This window comes from Chlorocebus sabaeus, chromosome 22 (assembly GCF_047675955.1).
Source record: "Chlorocebus sabaeus isolate Y175 chromosome 22, mChlSab1.0.hap1, whole genome shotgun sequence".
NCBI lineage: Eukaryota > Metazoa > Chordata > Mammalia > Primates > Cercopithecidae > Chlorocebus > Chlorocebus sabaeus.
This window is the reverse complement of record NC_132925.1, coordinates 5,804,821-5,830,239: the sequence shown is the minus strand read 5'-3', so window position 1 is coordinate 5,830,239 and position 25,419 is coordinate 5,804,821. Positions and strand designations below refer to the sequence as shown.

At 34.6% G+C, this 25,419-nt stretch overlaps 1 protein-coding gene across 1 annotated transcript in view; it reads left to right on the top strand.

The window, feature by feature from the left end:
* The window catches only part of GBE1 (1,4-alpha-glucan branching enzyme 1), a 265,726-nt gene that overhangs the window by 95,181 nt on the left and 145,126 nt on the right, over nt 1–25,419 (top strand). The window contains exons 4-7 of the mRNA XM_007986177.3: nt 11,845–11,970; nt 12,779–12,914; nt 15,309–15,399; nt 19,137–19,346. Coding sequence (XP_007984368.3) covers nt 11,845–11,970; nt 12,779–12,914; nt 15,309–15,399; nt 19,137–19,346 — 563 coding nt within the window. The remainder of the gene's footprint in view (nt 1–11,844; nt 11,971–12,778; nt 12,915–15,308; nt 15,400–19,136; nt 19,347–25,419) is intronic.

Below are 25,419 nucleotides of genomic sequence, written 5' to 3'. Positions count from 1 at the left end.
GGCAAGATGTTTGTATTCCAGGCATGTCAGAGTATACAAATCAATCTTAACAAGTGTTTCATGCCACAGGTGGTTATGGGATACATTTTAGAAAAATAATTATAAAAAGCATTCGTTTTCTCTATTTTATTTAATGCTTGTACAAATGAATTACCATTATCTAAAAAATTGTACTGTCCATAAAGTTCTGTTTCCTAATTGATCCCTTAATGTAAATGTTGATTCCATGGATACTTTAAATGTATTAGCAAACTTATTTTTCTTGTATCTATGTACTGTGAAATATGTTGTATTTTATCAACTTTTTTTCTTTCTTCAATGTGTGCATAGTATATTTTAAATATGATTATAAAGTCTGGAAAATTGAGCACTTTCTCACATTTTTCTTTAGGAATACTTTTTTTTTTTTTTTAAAGTGTTTCATGCTTTTTTCTTCTAAATTATGTAAGCATCCAATTTTTTTTCAAGACAGCTTTTGTTTAGTATGTGATCTTTTATTGCTGTGCCAGAAAAAGGAAGAAAATTACAGTTCGTGACTGTTTAGTTGGGCATTATTTTTGGTTATATTTAATAAAAGTATTTGTACCTTGGCCAAGTATGCCTCCAAACAATAATGAATAAAGGTATGCCTACAGGAAATAACCATTTTCTCCTGATAAAGTGCATACTATACAATCTCATTCATGATTTAAACATTTACATTTAAGCTGGGTTCTTTTATTGAATACCACAGTTAAGTTTATGTTAAATGTCAAAATTAATGTTTAACTTTCTTCAATTTAAAGTGTGTGGTTTCGTGTGTGTGTGTGTTTTACACTTCAGTATGTTCATCTTTATCCATCCTAATATGTCAGTAACATTACATTTCCCCACATGGCTAATACTCAAATTGAAAATTATATCTTCTCATGAACATACAGTTTTTTAAAACAGTCAGCCATATGTCACTGCGTCTCATCTTATGAACATTCCCCATGCCTCACTCTTTGGTCAGGTGAGTAATTCCCAGGCCTGTGCTTTATTGACTGAAGTATGTTCACTAGTTTATTCAGTAGTTCTCTCTACTTTTCCAGAGAGGTTATCACACTTAGAGATCAAGCTCAAGTTTGCTGCCTTGTGCCTTTGCTTTATCTATGCAAGATAGGGGCATTTGTGTTTAAAGATTTAGATATACCTGAACAAGGAAGGATGAAAGTAAAAAGGTTTATGTGTAGAACCCTATTATTTACCACTGTTTCTTCCCATCATCACTGTTTCCACCTCTAGTGCCTGAGTCCTTTATCTAAAGGTCACTCCAATTCTTGACCATCTTTTATAACTTACTGGAATGCTGTTAAAAAAAATCAATTGACAAGAAATTATCCAAATGGGTCTAGTGCTGCTGGTAGTCGTTCTGTCTTTTCCATTATGCAAACTATTTCATCACTTTCTTATTTCTTGATGGTTGTATTTACTTTCATCATTGTACATACATATCTATTTCCAGTTCTTTTTCCTCTAATATCACCTATACCTTGCAAAAGACAGATTTTTTGTAGGAGAGAAAAGAATGATAGTGTTCCAACCTGTGAGACCTTAATTTGTAAAGAATATTTAAAGATTCAAGAGGAATTCATCTCATCATTAACTGTTTATTTAATAGTCATTAACTATATTCTTGGATGTAATAGTCTTCATGTTTATTAAATACGTAATTGTATGTTTTCTTAAAAGATCCTATAATTTTTAGAATTATGTATTCTGTGTGTAATCTTTGGAATTTCTCTAGATTTCTTTTAGGGATTATTTCTTTTTTTTTCCTCCATGCTGTATATTTTACTTCATTGCAATGGCACTTAGAATGATTGCTTAGGGGCGGGCACAGTGGTTCATGCCTGTAATCCAGCATTTTGGGAGGCCGAGGCGGGCGGATCACGAGGTCAGGAGTTCGAGACCAACCTGCCAATATGGTGAAACCCCATCTCTACTAAAAATACAAAAAAAAAAAAAAAAATTAGCTGGGTGTGGTGGCATGCACCTGTAGTCCCAGCTACTTGCAAGGCTGAGGCAGAAGAATCCCTTGAACCTGGGAGGCGGAGGTTGCAGTGAGCCGAGATCACACCACCACACTCCAGCCTGGGCGACAGACCGAGACTGTCTCAAAAAAAATTAAAAAAATATAAAAAAGAATGATTGCTTGGGAATCATATTCTTTTCTTCAAATGATTGAATTTATCACCAGATAGACTTTTGTAATTATACTTAATAAAATATTTTTAAAAGAACTTCAACTCATCCTGCAATAGTGCTTCCCCTATCCTATCACTTCTGAAAATACTTCTTAGATTTTTTTTTATTGGCTTTATACCAAATTATAACTCTGTTTATTTAATAGAATTCTAGCCTTCGCTGCACATGGATGAGTCTCTTTAAAGCACACTTTTTCAGTAATGAAAACTCACTGATTTTTTCCCCTTTTCATAGCTTTTTTCTTTTATTACGATATTGATCTTTCAATATCTTGGATGTTTAAATCCCATATTTTTATGTCATGTGTAATTCATTCGTTTTCTAGTCTAAGACACCTAATCAATCTTTACATGATTACAACATCTCAGCATTGTTCCTTTTCTTTTCACTTAGGAGTGGTTATTCTCACTTGTTCAGGGATATCATTTTCAGTGCCTGCTTCCTAAATCTTGAATAATCCCTTTGGACTTTGTCTTTTTGTAGCGACCTCACTTTGTAAGGTTTTTGTTCAGGTAATGTACTTGAAATGAAGCAAACACTTTATCAGTCCTACTTAGTTGTTTCTTTATTTCTTTAAAGATTTGTCTCAGTAGAAAAGCAGAGAAAGAAAAACATATTACAATTGTAATACTCCTTAACTAGGCTAGAAGATAGGGAAACTAGGATATAAACCTTGGGGGATAATACTCCCTTTTATAGGTGCAGAAGCTTCTGTCTCTCTAAATCGTTCTAAGTCAGGGCCTGCTTTTAGAAGTGACTACTGATCTTTATTTACTTTCACAATATTCTGTAGTTTCTACTGTCCCATATGTAACTATTACAGAAATGAGTTTATATTTTTAATTCTTTAATTGGTGTTGTCAGGGACAAAGAAGCTATGTGTATTATACCTCAAAAATAGTCTGTTTTTGTTCTATGCATTGGTGTCTGCTATCCCAAAGTTTCGTACAAATTGATCTGACACTCATTTGTATCACATTACAGATTTCTTTTTCATAGCTAATATGCTCAGTCTTTTCCTTTAATTAAGTTTTAAAATTATGATTAGTAAGTTTTTATTTTTGTTAGAGAAACTCTTTAACTATCCTATTCAAGCTGTTGCTATGGATTCAGCCTTGGAAAGGTTTCTTGTTTTTTATTGAAGAAAAATAATACGTTGTGATGGCATGTTTTAAAATAAGAAATCTAAAACAATGGGAGCTAATGAAATTTTATCTATAGGTTATTGCTTTAGAAGTTCAACTACTTTCGATCCTTTTTTAGTGAAGCTACTAGCAAGGATATCTTCTTTTCTCCTGTGTGGGGTCCAGTCTCGCATAACATAAGAGCTCAGGGACTCAGTGTAATCATTTCGTCTCTCTATCCGCCTCTGTCAATCCCTGAATGTTGTAGATGTCAAGAGCCTCATAAGGATGATTTTATATGCGCATGTCTTGTATAAGTTTATCTGACTAATTGAAAACTATGAACTAAATTATGAGGCAAAGAAAGAGATTTCTAAAATATATGAGCTTTAGTATCCAGATAAAATTAATAGAAAATTAAAATAATTTCAAGAAAACAGTTATGTTTATTTGGTATCCATAGGAGGCTTAATATATAATGTCATTTATATATAATGTCATTATAAATAATATATAATGTCATTTGTAGCCTAAATATTACCCTAATTTATATAATCTTACCAATCAACTAATACGATTTTAGAAAAATTCACCCAGGAATTGGTCCTTTATATATCAAGGTCTATTATTATTAGAAAACCACCTTGATAATTTTGATGATGTCTTTAATTCTCCATTAATAGAAATATAAACTCAAAGTTCACAATGAACTAGCAGTTACTGTGAAGAGTGTTTCTGATTTTCATCTTCCTAATTAGGAAATTCAGAATGCAATTTTTTCAATAAGTATTTTTTTTGTTCACTGATTATCTGTTCACTTAAATAGTTTCATCTCTGTTTAATGAAGCAAATATGTCAGGGATTGGGTAGAAAAAAATATTCCCTTTGCTTTTCTGTATGGTAAATTTAGAGCCTTCATTTACATCACATATGCAGTGATTGTTTTTGTCTAATCTTTGAAAGTACTTACTTTGGAAGAAGGCTAGGTATAAAAACTGTGTATTAAAAATTTACTGTTTTTTTTTTTTTTTTTGAGATGGAGTCTCATTCTGTTGTCTGGGCTGGAGTGCAGTGGTGTGATCTTGGCTTACTGGAACCTCTGCCTGCCAGGTTCAAGCAATTCTCCTGTTTCAGCCTCCCGAGTTGCTGGAACTAGAGGCACCTGCTACCACATCTGGCTAATTTTTGTGTTTTTAGTAGAGATGGGATTTCTCCATATGGATCATCTGGTCTTGAACTCCTGACCTCAGCTGATCCACCTGGCTTGACCTCCCAAATTGCTTTGATTACAAGCGTGAGTCACACACCTGGCCACAAATTCACATTTTTAAAGGCTCTTTTATCGAGTCTGGAACTCAGCAATGTTTAGTCTGAAGGAGTTTGCTTTACCTGGGAATCGCCAAGGAGACTTACCTTGTTTAGTGAAGGTCACTGTAATGTATTAGTACATATTTGTCTACTTTTTGGGAGTAGGAAATGAATACAAGACAAATGTATTATTTAGACTCTTCATGAAGATAACATATCTTTTAACTCTTTCCAATACTGACAAATTTCAACTACGTTTAACTGTATTTCCATTTTATTCATAGAAAAATTATTGTTTCCAATTTTTCCCTTATTGGCTGTATTAGTTTCCTAAGGCTACTGCATAAATATGTTGGCTTTAAATAATGTAAATGTATTCTGACATAGCTTTGAAGTCCAGATGTTAAAAATAAGTATCACCAGGCTGAAATCAAGTTGTTGTCAGGGCCATTGTTCCTCTAGAGGTTCTCGGGGAGAATGTGTTCCCTGACATTTTCAGCTTCTGGTAGTGGCTGGCATTCCTTTGCTAGTATCCTCGTCATTCCGCTCTCTCCCTCCCTGGCCACATTGTCTTCTCCTCTTCTATATGTGAAATCTCCCTCTGTGATTGCTCCCCTGCAGAATCTGGAAATGGAGTAAGAATCTCTCCATTTCGGGATATGTACTTTAATCGCATCTGCAAAGACCTTCTTTTTTACAGAAGGTATCATTCACAGATTCTTGGCGTAGGATGTGGAAATTTTTTGGGAGGCTGTTTTCAGCCTCGCACAATGGCAAAGAGATTCTCATATAGTCTTCACATAAGCTTAATGAATGTTAAATTGGCTCAGCAGAAATAACAATTAGAACTGTGAATAGAATTTATACAAACAGGTCCTGTTTTAAACAAAACAAGGATAAGTAGTAAAAGATTAATTCGGTTACAATGAAATTCATGAGCTTTATTTTAAATTATATTAAGTTATTTTAAAGTTTTAGTGATTACAAATTCTATGCATTTAAAAATAATGTTTATACTATATATTTGTGATATATATTTTAAATAAAACACATTTGGCCAGGCGGCTCATCCCTGTAATCCCAGCACTTTGGGAGGTCGAGGCGAATGGATCACCTGAGGTCAGGAGTTCAACACCAGCCTGGCCAACATGGTGAAACCCTGTCTCTACTAAAAATTATCTGGCCATGATGGCGGGTGTCTGTAATTCCAGCTACTCAGGAGGCTGAGGCAGGAGAATTGCTTGAACCCGGGAGGCGGAGGTTGCAGTGAGCCAAGATGGCACCATTGCACTCTGGCCTGGGTGACAGGAGTGAAACTCCATCTCAAAAAAAAAAACCAAAAAAAACCTCACACATTTATTTCTTTGGGATTCAGGTCATTGGTAGAATTGTTAGATTTTCCTCTGGAATATCACTTACTTTTCTACTTAATTACAAATTTTTGACTACTTTTTTTCTTTTTTATGTTCCTTCCACCCTCTTCTATAAATTACTTAAAAAGTAATTATAAGCTGGGCACAATTGCTCGTGCCTGTAATCCCAGTACTTTTGGAGGCTGAAGTGGGCAGATCACCTGAGGTCAGTTGTTCCAGATAAGCCTGGCCAACATGGTGAAACCCTTTCTTTACTAAGAATAACAATTAGCCAGACCTGGTGGCCTGTGGCTATAAATGCCAGCTATGGCAAGATAATCACTTGAGCCCGGGAGGTGGAGGTTACAGTGAACCAGGATGGCGCCATTGCAGTCCAGCCTGGGTGGCAGAGTGAGACTTTGTCTCAAAAAAAAAAATTAATTATAATATGTATGTATGCATGTATATTCCTGTTTCTGTCTCTCTCTGTGTGTGTGTGTGTGTGTTTCAGTCTCATTGTAAATACACATATACATATATATGCACACAGAATACTGATAATTAGCATTGTACACTGGTATGGCTATACTTATTAAAATAAAAATATTTTAATATTTGATATATAGGTACTGCTCAGGGACTTTGTTAGTACCACTCCTACCACCCTCATGTTTCTTACAGAACTTCCAGAACTCAAGACAACTCAGCTACTAAAGGATTAACAGCTGGGAAGTGAGGGGGCCTGTACTCTGTGGCCATCATCTCATCTGATTGGTGGAAACATATAATATACATGTTGTTAAAATATGTTAGGTTTATGTGTACATATACCAAAACATTGTTTTACACCTTGAATATATATAATTTTTGTTAATTATAACTCAATAAAGCTAAAATTTTAAAAGTCAAATAAAAAAGAAGTGGAAGTAGTATTTTTCTATAAATTAGAAATCACTTGTTTGATAATTCACTTTGACCTGTACCCTATCAGATAGTTATCTTGATCAATATGGTTTTTTTTTTCCCTCTGCTTTAAGCAAAAATTTTTTAAAGAAAACCTTCCCCTCATAACATTAGGAGATGTTTGTAGTATAATTGGGGCAATTTGAATTATGTGATTCAGTAACTGTGCCTTTTCTGTTAGCCTGCTACACTTTCCTTCATGAAACCTAAAGCTACATTCATTACCATCTTTCAGAGTATGCTAACACTTCTAACCAGCTGAACACATCTGATGTTTTTATATAAAATTGTTGGCCACCTAAGGAACATATTATCTCAGTAATTTTCCAGTACATGGAAAATTTGTTTTTTGCAAGAAGCATTTTAAAATATATTCCAAGCATGAATGAATACACACACACACACACACACACACACACACACACACTCTTTTTTGTCTTCATCATTCACTGTTTTTTATATTGTGTATTTGAGTTTTAAATGACATGTTCTAAATAAAATTTGACTTTAAACCATTCATTAAGTTAATTTGACTTTTGCAAAGTTAGAAGTTTCTTTTATTAAATTACTTTTGTAATCCAATAATGTCTTTTGATGATAACCTCCTATAAGTCAAATAAATAATTTGGCTCATTAAAAAAGATTATTATGGTATTATTTGGTATTATCATGGTATTATTTTCATTATTATATTTCTTTCAAGTAATTTGATATATTTTGTTAGGTTGTATTTCTTAATGTAATACTTAAGGTACACAAGAGGTACACCCTAAGGAGGAGCACACTCTGCAGATGTATGTGTGATTACATGATTCAGATGTCTGTAATTCTTACTAAGCCGCTGACATTTTTGGAATCTAGAATCTATACCAGTAAATGAAGTGATAATATCAAAACATATAGCTAGAAAATAAAAACTACTCACAGTCCCCTTACCCATATTTCACCTTATTGATATTTTTATATCTTTTAAAATACTTTAGACTGTGAGCTTTTGTGCATTTACATTAGAAAGATACAATATCTTCTTCCATATAGCTTAGAAGATTTCTTCTGCAATCTTTAATATGCTTAAATAGTATATATTTTTTAACAACTATACATGATTCAGTCACACTGTCTTTGCTAATAGAAGTAGCACTAAGACTAATAGACAAGGACATAGTTTTTTTGGGCACATCTCTGATTGTTTCCATGGGCAAGCTTTTATAATTAGTATTGCTGATTCATTGAAGTGACTTTTTTCTTTTAACTTTATTTATTTATTTATTTTTTATAGACAGGATCTTTCTCTGTTATCCAGGCTGGAGTGCAGTGCCATGATCATAGTTCACTGTGCCCTTGAACTCTTTGACTCAAGCGATCCTCTCACCTCACCCTCCTAATTAATGAGGACTGTATGCATGCATCATCATGTCAGTTTAATTTAAATTAATTTAATTTAATTTTATTTTTCATTAGTATTTTGTAGAGACCAGGTCTCCTTATGTTGCCCAGGCTGGTCTCAAATTTCTGACCTCAAGTGATCCTCCCATCTTAGCCTCCCAAAGTTCTGGGATTGTAGGTATAAGCCACTGTACCTGACCTGGAATTATTTTTTCTGAGGTTTTGATGCAGATTGTCAAATTGCTGTTCAGAAATTTTATACTGCTTTATACTCACACTAGCAGTGTATCAGACCTCCCATTTGACAGTATCAAGTGAACTCTTTTAAACGTTAGCTACCAGACTTCTTGTTGAAAGATCAATCAAGCCAGCTCTTTCTTTCACTTTGCTCCATAGTATGCTGACATTTTGAGGTTGTGAGTTAAATGACTTAAAGTTTTCTCTAAAAAATTTTCCGACTGGAATTCAAACTCATTGGAGCATAACACAGATGCAGGATGTACCCTCCCCCTCACCAAAAGAGTTTTGTGAGCAAAGGTTAGTGCATAAAGGGTGTAGTCTTTACTCTCTGATTGTCTCTCAAATTAAACTTACTTATATTTGTTATGATACTCTTATTTAGTTATGGAGATTACAACAATTTAGGAGCAGAAAGTGAAAAGCAAGGTGAGATGGCTACTATAGACAGGTGTACTAGTAAGGAAAACCTAAGTTACTGTAAAAAAAAAAAGCTTGCAAAATTCAGAGGCTTAAAGAGTAGAGATATTTATTATGTAACAATCACAGGTCAGTGTTCCGGATCTGGTAGAAAGTTTTGCTCTACTTAACATTTGGGTGCAATTCCATTAATAAGAGAGAAGGAGAAGATGGGAACATTAAAATGCTCCCCTCCAACAAGCAACCCTAGTAGAAATGACTCTTAGAGTAGGAGAAGACAGAACTTTTGGAAACAAAATATTGAAGTTATTCACTGAATGAGCAAATATTCCTTTGTCAGGTCAGTGATTTGATTTTACCCTGCCTACAGACTTAGAAGTTAACCTGTTACCATACCATCGATTCTGGCCCAGGACTCCTAGAACAGAAGTAAATTATTTTATTACTCATGGCACAGTAGACATCATATTTTCATTGGCTCCCCTTGTCCTCCAAACCCTGTAGGGGTGACACTATATGACCCAGATGACTGCTCCTCACACATTGGGTTCACAACATAGCTAGATAAGATTGAGCCTGGAGAATCCGTTCTTTTATAGCAGCTCTGTGTCTTCAAGGGTGTCATTATGTTATCCTTGAAGGTTGCTCACTAGAAGGACAGCCCTAAGAAATGGCTGCCATTAACAGTGGTCAGGACCTTGCCATCTTGGTGTACCCAGCAAAAGATGTAAGAGCATCCGAGAACCATGCAGGGACTGTTCTTTTTGACATTCAACACCCATCATTCAGTCGCCTCTGGAGACATTTCTGTGTACAGCAAGATGAAGGAATTAGTGCTCCAAAGGATGTGGGAGTTAAATTCTGCATGAAGTAAAAATTTTAATGTCTTAAAATTGCAAGTATTTTCTCTGCCTAGAGACACCTTCAGAAACGATTATTATTTATGATCTGCCTTTTAGAAGCTATTTACAAAACAGAGAAAGCATAGATGGATAGATTAGCCAAAGTGGTAATCACTGAAAACTGATTTATAGTATTTTGTTTCCTCATACATTGTTCTGGGTTGATGAGTGAGCAGAAGGCCCTTTCTCAAACATATTACTGTAGTACATTATACTACAGATTCATGTAGGTTAAGGGACTTTTTTTTTTTTTTTTTAAGGTTAAAATAATCTAAAAGTAGGTTGGTCTTATTGCTTCATGTTTTGTGATAATCGCTTGAATAATAGCAACACCTGGTGATGATTAGCTTTAATAGGTGTGAGGCATAATGAAGGAGAAATAATTGTATTCATGTAAGTTAGATATTCCTTTCACCACTTACCCAGCCTCTCCATTGTAAACCATAATTTATTATTTTTTGGCATCTGAAGGAAGTGCTGGGGAAGCCTGTTCAGAGAAGAGAAGTGAGTATTAGAAGCTCTGTGTTGAGCTTTTGGCTCTGCCACTTGGTTATTTTGGGACTTTCGGCAACTTACATAATCTCACTTAATATTTGGGTCACAAAGATTTTCTGGAATCAAGTGAGATAAGAATGTAAAAGTCTTTACAAACTATAAAGCATTATACAAATACTTAGTTACTAAGAATTGTGAGTACTTAAGCTTTTGTCTATTAGAGGAGACTGAAGAATACGTTCTCCTCAATGATGAGGGCATAATATAGCTTTTAATCTGGATTTTAAAAATTATATTCTACCTCCTTTTAGAAAGTTTAGTAAAAAAGACAACTTTGTGTAAAAGCTACAGTTTCAGCCTGGTGCATTGGCTCATGCCTGTGATCTCAGCAGTTTGGGAGGCTGAGACAGGAGGATCACTTGAGCCCAGGAGTTCAAAACGAGCCTGGACAACACAGAGAAACCCCATTTCTACCAAAAAAATCCCAGCCCTCGCAAAATTAGCTGAGCATGGTGGCACCTGCCTGTAGTCCCAGCTCCTCGATAGGCTGAAGTGGGAGGATCACCTGAGCCTGTGAGGTCGAGGCTGCAGTGAACTGTGGTCACACCACTGTACTCCACCTGGGTAACCGAGTAAGACCCTGTCTCAAAAAAAAATAAAAAATAAAAATAAATAAATAAATAAAAAACTACCATTTCAATCATTTGGAAGTTCCATTTATATGGCTGGATAAATTCAAAATCATTTATTTAGTTCTAAGTCTTAATAGTAGATTCAGTAAAAAAAAAATAAATTTTATTGTTTTTTTATTATCAAAAACAGTAGTGGTATTGTTGGCAAATATGTGAACGGATGATTAAAGGAGCTGGTTTTGTATGGTAAAGAATACAGCAAATAGGAGGTAAAAGAAGTTGAGAAGGCGTGGAAAATATTTGTATGTGTCTGTGTGTGCACTTTGTAAGTGTTAATCAAACCTGTTCTTCTTAAGCTTCCTGAACATGTTTTCATTAGTTGCTGTAGAAAGGAAACAAAATAGATGGTTATATAACTCATTAATTCCTTTTTTTAATGGAGTAGGATGATTTTCTCTCATTGATTGATTTTTCGACAGAAGCTTCCAAATAGTATTCTTGTCTTTTTAGTATCTACTGTTTGTTTAAGCACTCTCATGGCTAGTTTGCAGTAGTGGAAATTGCCAGAAAGCCATAAAATGTTCACGCTGGAAGTTACTTTAAGGATGATATAGTAACAGCAGATGAGAAAACCAACATTGATAGAATTATGTTCCTGAAGGTCACACATCTGTGTGGTGGTCTAGATTCTTGAGATCATTCATCCTCTCCTACTTGTACCAGTACTCCTCAACCATTATGTATTATCAGAGTTCTGGACATATTTTAAAGCAATCACATCTCATTCTCTTTTTAGGTAGTTATTACTAGTAAAAGCGGAGAGATCTTGTATCGTATTTCACCGTGGGCGAAGTATGTGGTTCGTGAAGGTGCTAATGTGAATTATGATTGGCTACACTGGGATCCAGAACACTCATATGAAGTAAGAACAACAAATCTTTAAATAAATTATTGTTCCAATACTTCTAGGAAAGTTAATTTTTACTTTTATAACTTCTATAGTAATGTTCAATGCTTCTCCTCACTGACAGTTGAGTATTTTACATCATACACTGTGCGTGTATCACAGTCTGTCTTCTGTAGCCAATAACATATAGAAGCTAGTTTTTGTGTAGTCTGTTTTTGAAGTTAAGGAAAACAGAATACTAAATTGCTTTATACTAATCCGTAAGGGATACTGTGTGTGTTTTTTTTTTTTTTTAACTACAATTTCTGATTTATCAGAGACTCTTTAGTGCAATATTTCTCAGCGTCATGGGTTTGAATTAGGATAAATGTCCTTAGAAACATGGAATAGGGAAGACCATCTCATGAATGTATTAACTAGGCTAATTTTTACCGCCATATTATTGACAAGTCTTCTGTGTATGTTTGAACTCACTTTCTGTCCTTTAAATCATTGGAGTTTGTTGATACATACTTTGCATTTGATCATTATGTCTGTATTTCATGGATCTTACATTTTCTCTGAGACCTAAGCTCAAAAAAAAATCTTTACTCAATGATAAGGCATAAGCTATTACATGATTTATCTTTTAAAATAGATCCACTAACAGGACTGTAAGGACTTTTTCCTGAAATAAAATTTAGTGAGTGTAGTCGGTGCCTTTTATATGTGAGAATAGTTCCAAGTGTTTAAGTATATTCACCACTTTTTAAAAATATACTTAATCAGGTAGTGTCATACCTGAATTTCTGGTTTAATTCTATATGTAATTTATATTCTGTAGTTTAAGCATTCCAGACCAAAGAAGCCACGAAGTCTAAGAATTTATGAATCTCATGTGGGAATTTCTTCCCATGAGGGAAAAGTAGCTTCTTATAAACATTTTACGTGCAATGTACTACCAAGAATCAAAGACCTTGGTAAGTAATAACTGTGATTTTTATTCAGATAAAATTTTAATGAGTCTGTTCTCTTATTAGAAAAGCTAATTACAAGTGTCTCTTTTTTGTGTTAGGAGATTAAATATGTAATAGAAATACATTTTATTTTAGGCTTCTCAAATTGCCCTGTAATAGTGATAGCATAGAAAAGAGAAATGGAATAAGATAGAGCATAAGAATTAAAGATATTATTCCAATTTCAATTTTAAGTAATGTGAACGGATGACTTCCAAAATTATAGATAAATATGTAAGCATAATTACTTTTTTACTGGAGGAAAAGTTTATCAATTTAAGTGATCATTGATTATAGCCTGTTCATTTTAGTCCGTTAAGGAAAAAAATCTTGTATTTGTAATGTGCCTGGAACTCATTTTGATTCAGAGTTATTTTATATAGCCCCTGCCTGGATGACTTATTTAACAAACATTTATAGAATATCTATGTGAGACACATTTTGCTAGCTATTCATATATTGAACTGTACTGGCACAGATCCTGTCTTCATAACCAGGAGAGTAAATAATATATTGCTGAATTATTGATTCAGTGTGTTTTAAATCTGTTGTTTTTATAGGTAATGCTATTTAAAATAATTTGACAGTATATTTAACACCTGCTTCAATGGCTAGGCAGGAGGATAAAGCACATTTAATTTTACTGCTTCTGCTAGGGAGTCCAAATTTTGGCTAGAAGAAAGATTTGTAAGCCATGGTTAAAGTTTTCAGTTATGTATGGATTATCTGTGATGGTAAAGTCAGGTTTCAGAAACCAAAATTAATGAAATATATAGAGTATTTAGTATTAATTATAATTAATAGATATTATGCTAAATTATTATATTTGAGATATTCTTTCATATTATGGAGTAATAAATTGCTTATGACCCAGTTCTTGCAGAACGTTCAGCACAAGGATTCTCTTATTCGTCTTTGTGTCGGAATTCCCTAGTCTAGTACCTGGAATAAAAGTGAATCCAGGAATGATTAATGCCATTAAAATTAAGAATAAAACTATAAATTTGTGCTTGATACAAGATACCAACCCAGAAGAATGAAACTAATCTAATACCTTTGTTTATAAGTACATTTACAAGTATATTTGCATATTTAAATGAGCTGCCATTAGAAATGAACTTATATAAACCTTAAGAAAATTATAAAGCTTGCATGAATTGGACTTTGAGAGCAGAGTAAGAATATTTTCTATGTATGTTACAGAACTGTAACTTCCAAAGTAATGAAATCATATTTGATCATTTTACCAAATTATATTTCAAGAAGAAAAACCTGTTTTTCTTAGCTTTTTAAAGACCAATACTTTTCCCCTGATTATTTGCTTATATTAAAAAATATTAGAATTTTTTTAATGTTATGGATTTTTAAAACACAATATCTACTTTTTTGAGTCACTTTATTTACTGTTAGAGCAAAACATATCCAGATGGAGAAAGTAAAGTGATGTGTGTTTGTATGTGCACATACATGCGTATATGCACTTGGAAATAATTTTATAGGTACAAATTATATAGTGGAAAGTAGAAGCATTAATGCTAATTGCATAAAAGCTACCTTGTGGGCTGGTCACGGTGGCTCACGCCTGTAATCCCAGCACTTTGGGAGGTTGAGGCGGTGCGTCACCTGAGGTCAGGAGTTCGACACCAACCTGGCCAGCATAGTAAAACCCCATCTCTACTAAAAACACAAAAAAATTAGCCAGGTATGGTGCCATGCACCTGTAGTCCCAGCCACTTGGGAGGCTGAGGCAGGAGAATTGCCTGGCAGGAGAATTTGGCAGGCGGAAATTTCAGTGAGCCAAGATCACGCCAGTGTGCTGTAGCCTAGGCGACAAAGTGAGACTCCATCTCAAAAAAAAAAAAAAAAAAAGAAAAAGAAAAAGAAAGCTACCTCTGAAAAATATGGGTTTGGTGCTATTTCTTATGCTATATGGTAAAAAGGACTGAAATATGTAGAAATAAATAGAAAGAGTCAAAATAAAAAGTATATGTCATGCAATTGCTTTTTTGAATTTAGGTTTCATAATCTTCAATATGAATATTACAAATGTAACTGCTGTTTAGCATATAGAGATTGCCATCTTTAATATGCTAAAACAAAATTAAGCAAGTTTGCATATTATTTATTCCTTGTTAAAATGAAAGTATATCAAATAGCTAGTCAGAATACAGCTCTAAGAGACTATTCAACGTTGTTAGAAGGTCAAACAAAAAATGTTAAAGTAGTAGAACTTTTCAAGACGATCAAAGCTTCTAGATTGTAAATTTTAATGTATTGGGAATCAGGATGCTTTTTTTTCCCCATTACTTTTTTTTTTAAAGTGGCTTTTAATTTATATTTGACCATTGCTTTACATAGGATACAACTGCATTCAGTTGATGGCAATCATGGAGCATGCTTACTATGCCAGCTTTGGTTACCAAATCACGAGCTTCTTTGCAGCTTCAAGGTAAAATCAAAGACTCATTATGTTCATTCTTATTTTGAGCAAATAATTTAAATAAATAAAATGAAATTTTACATTTTATATAACATTCTGTAACATTTTAGGGTTAACAGAGTTAATAGAAACTGAACATTTTCTTTTACTAAGGCCATACACTCTCTTCCCATCCAGCCTTAGAAATTGTCCTTGATTTTATGTTGCTGTTCGTGGAATGATTTGTGATATAGAATGTCCAGTTACCTTCTGAAATTGTCACATATTTGGAGGCCCAAGGTTTAGTCAGAAAATCTTGTCCTATGAAAGCCATTCTTGTGAGAGAGCACGTGGTTTTCCGGAAAGAGACTGACTCATCTAGGAAGGTCACTGAAGAGGCCCTTGGTAGGACAATTACTACTCACAGAAGGACTGCCCTTCCCTCCAGGCGGAAATGGGTGGAATGTTGCTCTCTGGACGGAACAGACACCACGGGGCTCCATGCAGCTAACGAGGTGCTGATCTAAATGACCACAGACTGAAGAAGTCCAACACTCTCAGTGTGGTGGAGTTTGTGACATGTGGCATATACACATTGCTCCCATCATCATTCATACAGATTATTATTTTTTAACTGTAATAAAAGTTAAAATGAAAATGACAGGGAGCTATAATCAGAAGTCTGATCAGTTTAGAATAGATCAGAACAAATACTGCAAGTGAGATCTAAAACACAACTAAGAGTTAACTGGGGAGAGGGGTGAAGTGGGCGTAAATAGGTAACATTCCAGGTATAGAAAAAAGATACTGGTTCATTTACCTGTTTCTCTTTATATTAGTTCTCCCTGAATAAGTTATCTATAATACTGTCTCCAAATCCTCCACTCCAGTTCTTTCTTGAGCCCCCTCCAGGTATGCTGTCTGCCTCTTCACTGAAGTTGCTTTTGTCAAGGGTATTAGTGACCTTCACATTGTTGAGGACAATGGGCAATTCTTAGCTTACTTCAGCTGTCCACACCCCTTGGCACAGCTGGTTACTCTCACCTTCTTAAAGCCTTTTTCTTTCCCTGGCTTCCAGAATAGTTTAACCTCCTGTTGTTGCTTTTCCCACCTCACTTCTTGCTTACTGTTAATTCCCTTTGCTCTTTCCTCTTTATCTTTATGACCATTAAATATTGGACCATTAAATAATGGAACTCAGTACTTAGTTCCATTCTCTTCTTCATCTGTATGAAATACGTGGGAGGATCTCATCAAGTCTCATCCGGTTTTGTAGCTTAAATATATGCTCTATGTTAACTCCCAAACTTAAGTCTCTCTGACCTATCTTACGAACTTCGGAAAGTATATATTTGATGTTGGGGTATCTAATACTTATATCGAACTTCATGTGTCCAAAATTAAATTTCTGATCTTAACTTCAAGCTTCCTCCCCCTGCCATCTTCTCTACTGCAGTAAATGACATTTTCATCTTCTAGTTGTTCAAGCCCAAAATCTTGGCATTATACTTGACTTGTCCCTTTCTGTTCCTCCCTACACGCTAGCTATTATAAAATCTAGCCATCTGTAACTTCAAAATAGATCCCAAATCTGGCTGCTTCAACTGCCCCCACTCTACCACCACCCATGTCCAACTTGTGGTTATCTTTTACCTGGATTGTTTCAATAGCTGTTTGACTGGTCACTCTGTTTTCTCATGCTCTCTTTCCCCTTCTCTTACCTTTGGTCTACCAATTATGGTCAATTTTTCTGCCTGGTGGCCAGAGTAATCATTTAAAAATTAAAGTCAGATCGTGTCGCTGTGTTCCTCAGAACCCCTAGTGAATCCCTGTCTCCTTCAGAATAAAAGCAAAAGACATTACACTGGTCCCCAAGGCCTCATTTGATGTGCTTCTTGGCTGACTCTTAGAGCTCACCTCTTTTCTTTCTTGATCATTCCAGTTACAGTAGCCTGTTTGCTTTTTTCAAATGCTCTTAGCTCATCCCTGCCCCAGTGCCCTGCACCTGTTGTTCCTTTCTGTCTGAATGCTCTTACCCTTAGATATTCTTATGCCTTGCTTTTTACTTTTTTTCTTGCTCAAATATTGCCTTTTCCATGAACTTTAACTTATGACCCTCTTTAAAATAGCAAACCTTCCCTTCCCACCAGTGGCTTTTCTTTGTTTTCTTTAGGACACTTACTATTATCCGACATTCTACGTATTTTGCTTGTTTGTTGTCTCCCAGTGGGAATGTCAATTCCATATGGTCAGTGGTGTTTCTTTTTTTCACTAGTGTATCTCCGGAACATAGAAAATGTCATGGCACATGGTAGATAACTTTAGTGAGTATTTGGCAAACAAATAAAGGAATGAATGAAGGAATGAGTGAATGGCTGAATGAAAAAAACTTTAAGGCTGTTTATTATTATTATTATTATTTTTTTTTTTTTTTTGAGACGGAGTCTCGCTCTGTTGCCCAGGCTGGAGTGCAGTGGCCAGATCTCAGCTCACTGCAAACTCCGCCTCCCAGGTTCACGCCATTCTCCTGCCTCAGCCTCCCGAGTAGCTGGGACTACAGGCGCCTGCCACCACGCCCGGCTAGTTTTTCATATTTTTTAGTAGAGACGGAGTTTCACCGTGTTAGCCAGGATGGTCTCGATCTCCTGACCTTGCGATCCGCCCGTCTCGGCCTCCCAAAGTGCTGGGATTACAGGCTTGAGCCACCGCGCCCGGCCAAGGCTGTTTATTATTGAACATGTTGTTCAATGAGTGTGAAAATGGACAGGTGGCTGGAATAAAAAGAGGGTGTGGGAGAGTGTCATAAGATAATTAACATTATTGGAAAGAGCCAGTAGATGGTGCAGTAGGCCATGATCAGGACAATGGTCTTCACTCTGGGATCAATGGGAGCACAAGTATGATTTTAAGTAGGTGACATGATCTTATTTGTAGTTTAAAAAGAGAGCTCTTGCTGCTCAGTGGAGTTGGCTATCAGGAGACTTGCTATATACTTAGCACCGTACCATATCATGAGGAGCCTGATAGTAACAGCTGCTGCCCTCAAGGAGCATATAGTCTAGTGAGGAAGAGAGACAGTAAACAATTGAAGGCAAGGGTGACTAAAGGGCACAGTTGATGCCATGGATGACTATAACGTCAAAATTTTACACAGGTTAAGAAAGGCCTTGTTCTGTGAGTAATTTTTGTTACCTATTTCATTCAGACTGTGGGGCTACCTTTAACACAAACACACCTGCTTGTGAGCTACCCATCTTATTTACGTGGTGACAAACGTGGCACATTGTCTTGGCCCACTGGTAACTGTGGGCATTCTATTTTTGGAATAAGTGCAAGAGGGATAGCCTCAATCAAGGCACCATGGATATTCAGAGAAATTATTGAAGAGCCCCTTAATCTCAAAGGATTAAGGAAGGGCAAACATGAGAGCAAGAATGACTTACTTGCAGGTGGAAATCAGAAGCTCTGAGAATAGAGAAGCAGAGTTTTATTATTTACATCCTCAAAATGTGAATTTTGGTTGGGGTATAAATCTACATTTAATAACCCGATTTAATAATTTGATTTAAATCATTTTCTAACTTAATGGTTTTAAATTTGCTTAATATCAAACATGAAGCAAATTTGAGTTGTATCCAAGTATCATATCACATGCTGCTTGGATATTTAAAGTGTCTACTACTGTGATGGTGAAGCAGTTGATGCACGATTGACCATTTCCTCTAAATGTGATGTAATCTTGTTTTTGCTGTGTTCTTTATTGTTAGCCGTTATGGAACACCTGAAGAGCTAAAAGAACTGGTAGACACAGCTCATTCCATGGGTATCATAGTCCTCTTAGATGTGGTACACAGCCATGCTTCAAAAAATTCTGCAGATGGATTGAATATGTTTGATGGGACAGATTCCTGTTATTTTCATTCTGGACCTAGAGGGACTCATGATCTTTGGGATAGCAGATTGTTTGCCTACTCCAGGTAGGTACATACAATATAGAAATGCTTTCTATTGTTGCTGTTTAAGATTAATTTTTAAGAATTTCACTAAATTCATTGTGTGTGTACTCTCTCACTGGTACTTAATGTTCTTAATTGGATTTATTTTTGTTGTACAGGGGATTTTACCTTGTTTTGTATAGCACATGTATTTGTGGTATATTGCATTAAATTTCAATTTTACATATCTTATGGCATGTAAAATATATTGGTGATATGGCCACTTAAAAATTTGGCTGTGAATCATTTTTTTTTAATGTCTAAAAGGCAACTTTATCAAGTTGACTTAAATCATAGCCAGTCTCTTTTTACTAGAGAAATATATTGTTTTAAGTAGGCTATTTAAAAAAATCGTACTTCATTGCTTCATATCTTAAAATTTCATGCTTTTGATTATAGCTAAATAAATTTATAACTATAAAACAATAGTTACTAGTATATAATATGTTTCATGTATGGTGCCAAGTGTTTTAGATATACTAGCTACCTATTTTATCTTATTTAATCTGCACAGCAACTCTACTTACATGTAGTAAACACTATTGTTATAGCCATCTTATAGATAAATAAACTAAGGCTTAGTGTTGAGACCATTTGTTAAGATCAAACAGATCTCTGACCTCTTCTAACATCTAAGGAGAAGGGTGTTTTAGGTGATTAAATAGCTTATGGCAAAAATTAAAAAGAAAAATTAAAAAACCATGAACTTGTGTTTATTATTTATTGTAAGTGAAAAAATGAAAATGTCAAGCATATTAAAAGTAGCAAAGTATCAAGTAATGTATAATACATATTTCTATAATGCATATATTTTATAATGCATATATGAAATATGTATATGTATTATATACATACTATATATAATTATATATGTATATGTATTTTTGAAAAAAATAAATGAATTTTCTTTCCAGTGTTGCATCATACATAAACATAAATATACCTGGAAAATAGGCTATATAGAAAAATGTCTCAGCAAATAATTTTATAAAATGAAGAAGTCTCATTTTTCAACCTAAATTAGATGACTTGTATATGAAGGAAATTCATACATTGTTTCTGGATATCATACATTATTTTATATTTCATAGCCATTCAGGAAACACTCATGCCAGTTAAGGCAGTGTAATAGGTGAGAAGAGAAACACGATGGTAGCAGGGTTCCTGGCCTAGCCTCACTGTGGTACAAACTGATTAATCATTCTTATTCTCAGGCTTTTTATTATAGAAGGAGACAGAGTTTGAGGGCTAATATCATTTTGCTCATGAAGGTATTTTGTATTCATGTCACCTTTTGAACATTAATTTTTATGCCATAGATTTATAGCAAATAAAAAAGACTAAATCTGCATTAATTCTGTGATATATTAGGTTGGTGCAAAAGTAATTGTGGTTTTTGTCCTTTTATTGGCAAAAAACTGCAATTACATAACTCTACTAATTACATCATTGAGTAAATCTTATAGAAGTAGAAATTCAATTAATTGAACTCTCTGGTTTATATTTGGATGAATGAGGGTTGACTCTTTTGTAGAAGTGTGCCTTATGAAAGAAATATATTTATTAAATAGTTAGATTTTTATGTTTTAAAACAATTATTCTGTAGAACTATACCTTAAAAAGAAATACATTAAGTGGATGGATTTTTATGTTATACAACATTTTTATTTTATGAACGTGTTTATCCTAGTGTACCTTGCTGTACCAAAGTGCATTTAAACTTAGCCAATTTTCTAAACCAAAGGGATCATACATCATTGTTTTCCAAAACATTTCTATTACAGAAATTGAGACAAACTCAACATTGTTATTTAATACTTGGCTTCTTTTTTATTAAATTAGCTATTAATCTTTCTCATGTGCATGCTTTTGGTAAATAAAGCATCATATGGTTTTAACTTAATTTTTATTGTGACCATTTTGTTTGTTTTTTTTTCCTGCTGTCATATAGGCTTAGTCCTCTGTAAATATAGTTTTATTAAATTGCATTTGTATTATCCTACATGCCATTCTATTTGACCAATATTGAACTTTTCCCATGTTATAGAATTAGTATTTTCTATATAGGTTTATACTATTAATGTATTAGGGTTCTCTAGCGGGAGAGAACTAATAGGATATATATATATGAAGCTATATATATATCAAGGGGAGTTTTTGATGAGAACTGACTCATACAATCACAAGGTGAAGTCCCACAGTAGGCCATTTGCAAGCTGAAGAGCCAGGAAGCTAGTCCAATAGTGCAGCCTTTAGTCTGTGGTGAAAGGCCGAAGAGTCCAAAAGCTGAGGAGCTTGGAATTTGATATTCGAGGACAGGAAGCATCCAGCACAGGAGAAAGATGGAGGCTGGAAGACTAAGCTAGTCTAGTTTTTCCACGCTCCTCCACCTGCTTTTATTCTGGCTGTGCTGGCAGCTGATTAGCTGGTGCCCACCCAGATTGAGGGTGGGTTTCTGCTTTTCCCAGTCCACTGACTCAAATGTTAATCTCCTTTGGCAACAGCCTCACAGACGTATCCAGAAACAATACCTTGCATCCTTCAATCCAATCAAGTTGACAGTCAGTATAAACCATCACAATTAGTTATGACGTTATTAAGCAATATGGATAAAATCCCCCAAAGCCAGTGTATATAAATTCATTTAAACAAACATGTCTTAGCATTCATGATCAAAGTCCTACTTTGCTCTTTTGGTTATTTATTGCTGCTTAATAAACAAGCCAAATATTTAGTGACTTCACAGCAATATTTGTTTTGTTCCCAAACTCACAATTTGGGTATACCTCAGTGTGGACTGCTCTTCTCTTCTTCACCTTGTGTCAGCTGGGGTGGCTCATGTAGGGGACAGAGCATCTGCTTTCAGGATGGTTCACTCACATGGCCTACAGTTGGTGCTGTCAGCTAGGAGCTCAGCCTTGGTTGTGAGGTTGAGGACCCCAGCTCCCCTCCTCCTAGCCCACTCCACAGACAACGTGGGCTTTCTCACAAGAGTGACAGTCCCGAAAGACAGGATGTACAAGCTGCCATTTTATATGGTCTGGGTTTAGAACGTGGCACAGTGCCATTTCTGCTGAAAGCTACTGGTCAATCACGGTTTCAAGAAAACTTGAAAACTTGTTAGTTTATCTTATAAAACTTGTTAGATATGAGCATTTTTGCACATAGCCTTAAAATTCCTTAACACCCCTCCCTTTGAAGGGGCGTTAAGTAATTTTAACCACACACAACAAATATGCTGCTTTACAGATTCAAAAGAGATGTATTGAAATACCTGTTCATGTGGAAATATTATTTACTCAACCATATTTCTCTTATGAGAAATATCAGAGAGTTATGTCTGAAATAGGCAATTTAAAAAAAAATACACCTTTCATTATAAAATAATGCCATTGTAGATAATTAGAAAATTTAAAAAGGCAAACAAAATTCAAAATAAAAAACTATATTTAAAAAATGTGAACAGCATACTTGTATTTAGCTATATGTGAATGCATTTAATGAATATTCCTTACATGCATATAAATATATAACCCATTCCTTCACTTTCACCCTCTTCGTAAAATAGCTGCTCTGCCTGTAATTTTGAGTTTGTTCCTTATTCAGATGAAATCAGAAACTACAATTTATATTTCATATTTTAAATATGACTCTTTCCACCCCTTACATTTGTTAGGCTGATTAATTTTAAAACCCACTGACAAATAGACATAAATATGGCACATGGCTTGCTTAAGACCTAAGCCTCTTCTTTGAAAACTTCTGTCATAATTTTTGAAATTATTATATTTACTGTTTGAAAAAATTGATGTTATAGAATTGCTTCTGTAGAGATATGCTACTGATGCTCATTTTATCCTATCTATATGTCACAACCTGTTACCATTTAGAATCTGGGATTCAAGTGCCATCATCAAAGTTATCAGAATTAAATCTCTTACTCTGAGTAATACCAGAGATCCTGACTGTGCTGTTTCATTACCTGCTATGAATACATTTCCAATCAGGAGCTGCCCATGTTTTAATTTTCTGTCTACTCGGCTGAACTGCCTTCTAGTTCTGCTAAATTAGTAATGACAGTTCATAACAGAGATTGGGTTGTCCTTTATTTGGTAAAGAGAACGTTCTGACAAGTATGTCACCCATAAGTTTCAAGAGTTTCTAGAATTCGTAATAATGAATATAGTGTAGTGGCCCCAGTTTTAAATTCTGTTTGCATGTTCCTCTGGCACTATATCAATGCACATTTAAGACAATGAAAATTTGTTAGGTTTAAAAAACTATTATGCCATAACCATTACTAGATCTTCAAATGAATATCTTTTGTTTGTTAAATATTTCTTTCAAGGATAAAATACTGACTTCTAAAGGAGATAGCAAAGTAGATCTAATGCTCATGTTTTTCCTCCTTAAACTTATGTTTGGACACAAAATTAATATAGTTACATTTCATCAGCTTGAGTTCATAATATGGTAACCTGTAGGCTGAAAGATATTCTCTTTTCTTGAGCAACTAGAGTTGTTTTCGGAAACAAAAATGAGTCCAGTTGACCTCTTTAGGGTCATAAGTATGTGGAATAAAGTACCCTTAGTCTAGACACTATATATAATATTTGGGGCTTCTTAACTATGGTAGGCGTTTTCTGCAAGTTACAATGTGGAAGGAGATTCAGCGGGTTCCCCCTGCTCAGAGTGGATTTTTGTATCTGAGGTAATTATTCTATGATATCTTACCATATGGCTTTTCTATGGTGAATTAGAATTGAGGTAGAATGGTAAGCCAGTCATGCATTCCTGAGGTAAACCCTCATGACCATAGATGCCAGTATTCTAAACAGAAGTTTAGCGTAAGTATATGTGATATTACATCATGACCAAATCAGCTCTCAATGACAAATACTAATTTGAGGATTATTATGCATCAGTATACTAGCAAATGAGTATATGACACCATCATGATTAGCAAGATTATTTAAAAACTAAGCAACCATGACATGAATGGAAAACTCTAAAATATTTTTAAGAAGATTTTTAAGCCATACACTACTTTTTGATTTTGTCATTGAATTACAAAAAGAACAGTTCACCCAATGACAAAAACAAACAAAATACAGAAAAAATAGCATACAAAGGATAAATGTGTACAACCACGTTTGAAAACAATTTGGCATTATTTGGTAAAGTTAGAGATACATATATATTATATATATTATGATGCATTAGTCAGTATGTATGCTTGGAGAATTTGTCAGAAATTTTGGAAAGATAGACTTAAAAAATCACTCCTTTCAAAGTACAGTAGGCTCCACCTTTTATCAGTGGTTTTGAGTTCTGTGATTTCAGTTACTCATAGTACTTTAGCCTGAAAATATTAAATGGAAAATTCCAGAAATAATCAGTTCATAAATTTTTGATTAGTTTTCAATAGTAGCCTAATGCTACGTCACAATGAGGTCATTCACCTCACTTCATTTTGTCATGTAGGCATTGTATCATCTTCATAGCATCACAAGAATAAGGGTGAGTACAGTACAATATTTTGAGAGAAAGAAAGATATTCACATACATTTTATTACAGTATATTGTTGTAATTGTTCTATTTTATTAGTTATTGTTAATCTCTTATTGTGCCTAATTTAATCATAAAACTTTATCATAGGTATGTATGTGTAAAGACACGGTATATATAGTGTTTGGTATTATCCATGGTTTCAGGCATCCACTAGCAGTCTTGGACTGTATCTACTAAAAATAAGGGAGAGCTAATGTATTTGTTTTTAATTTCACTGGATAGATTTCAAAGCACTGAATTTTTTTTTTTTATAATTGAAGTAATATAGCATCTTTTTAGGCATATAAACACCTGCCTTATATGCTTTACAAAAACAAATGATGGCTGGACATGGTGGCTCACCTGTAATCCCGGCATTTTGGGAGGCCAAGGAGGGCGGTCACCTGAGGTTGGGAGTTCGAAACCAGCCTGACCAATATGGAGAAACCCTGTCTCTACAAAATTAGCCGGGTGTGGTGGTGCATGCCTGTAATCCCACCTATT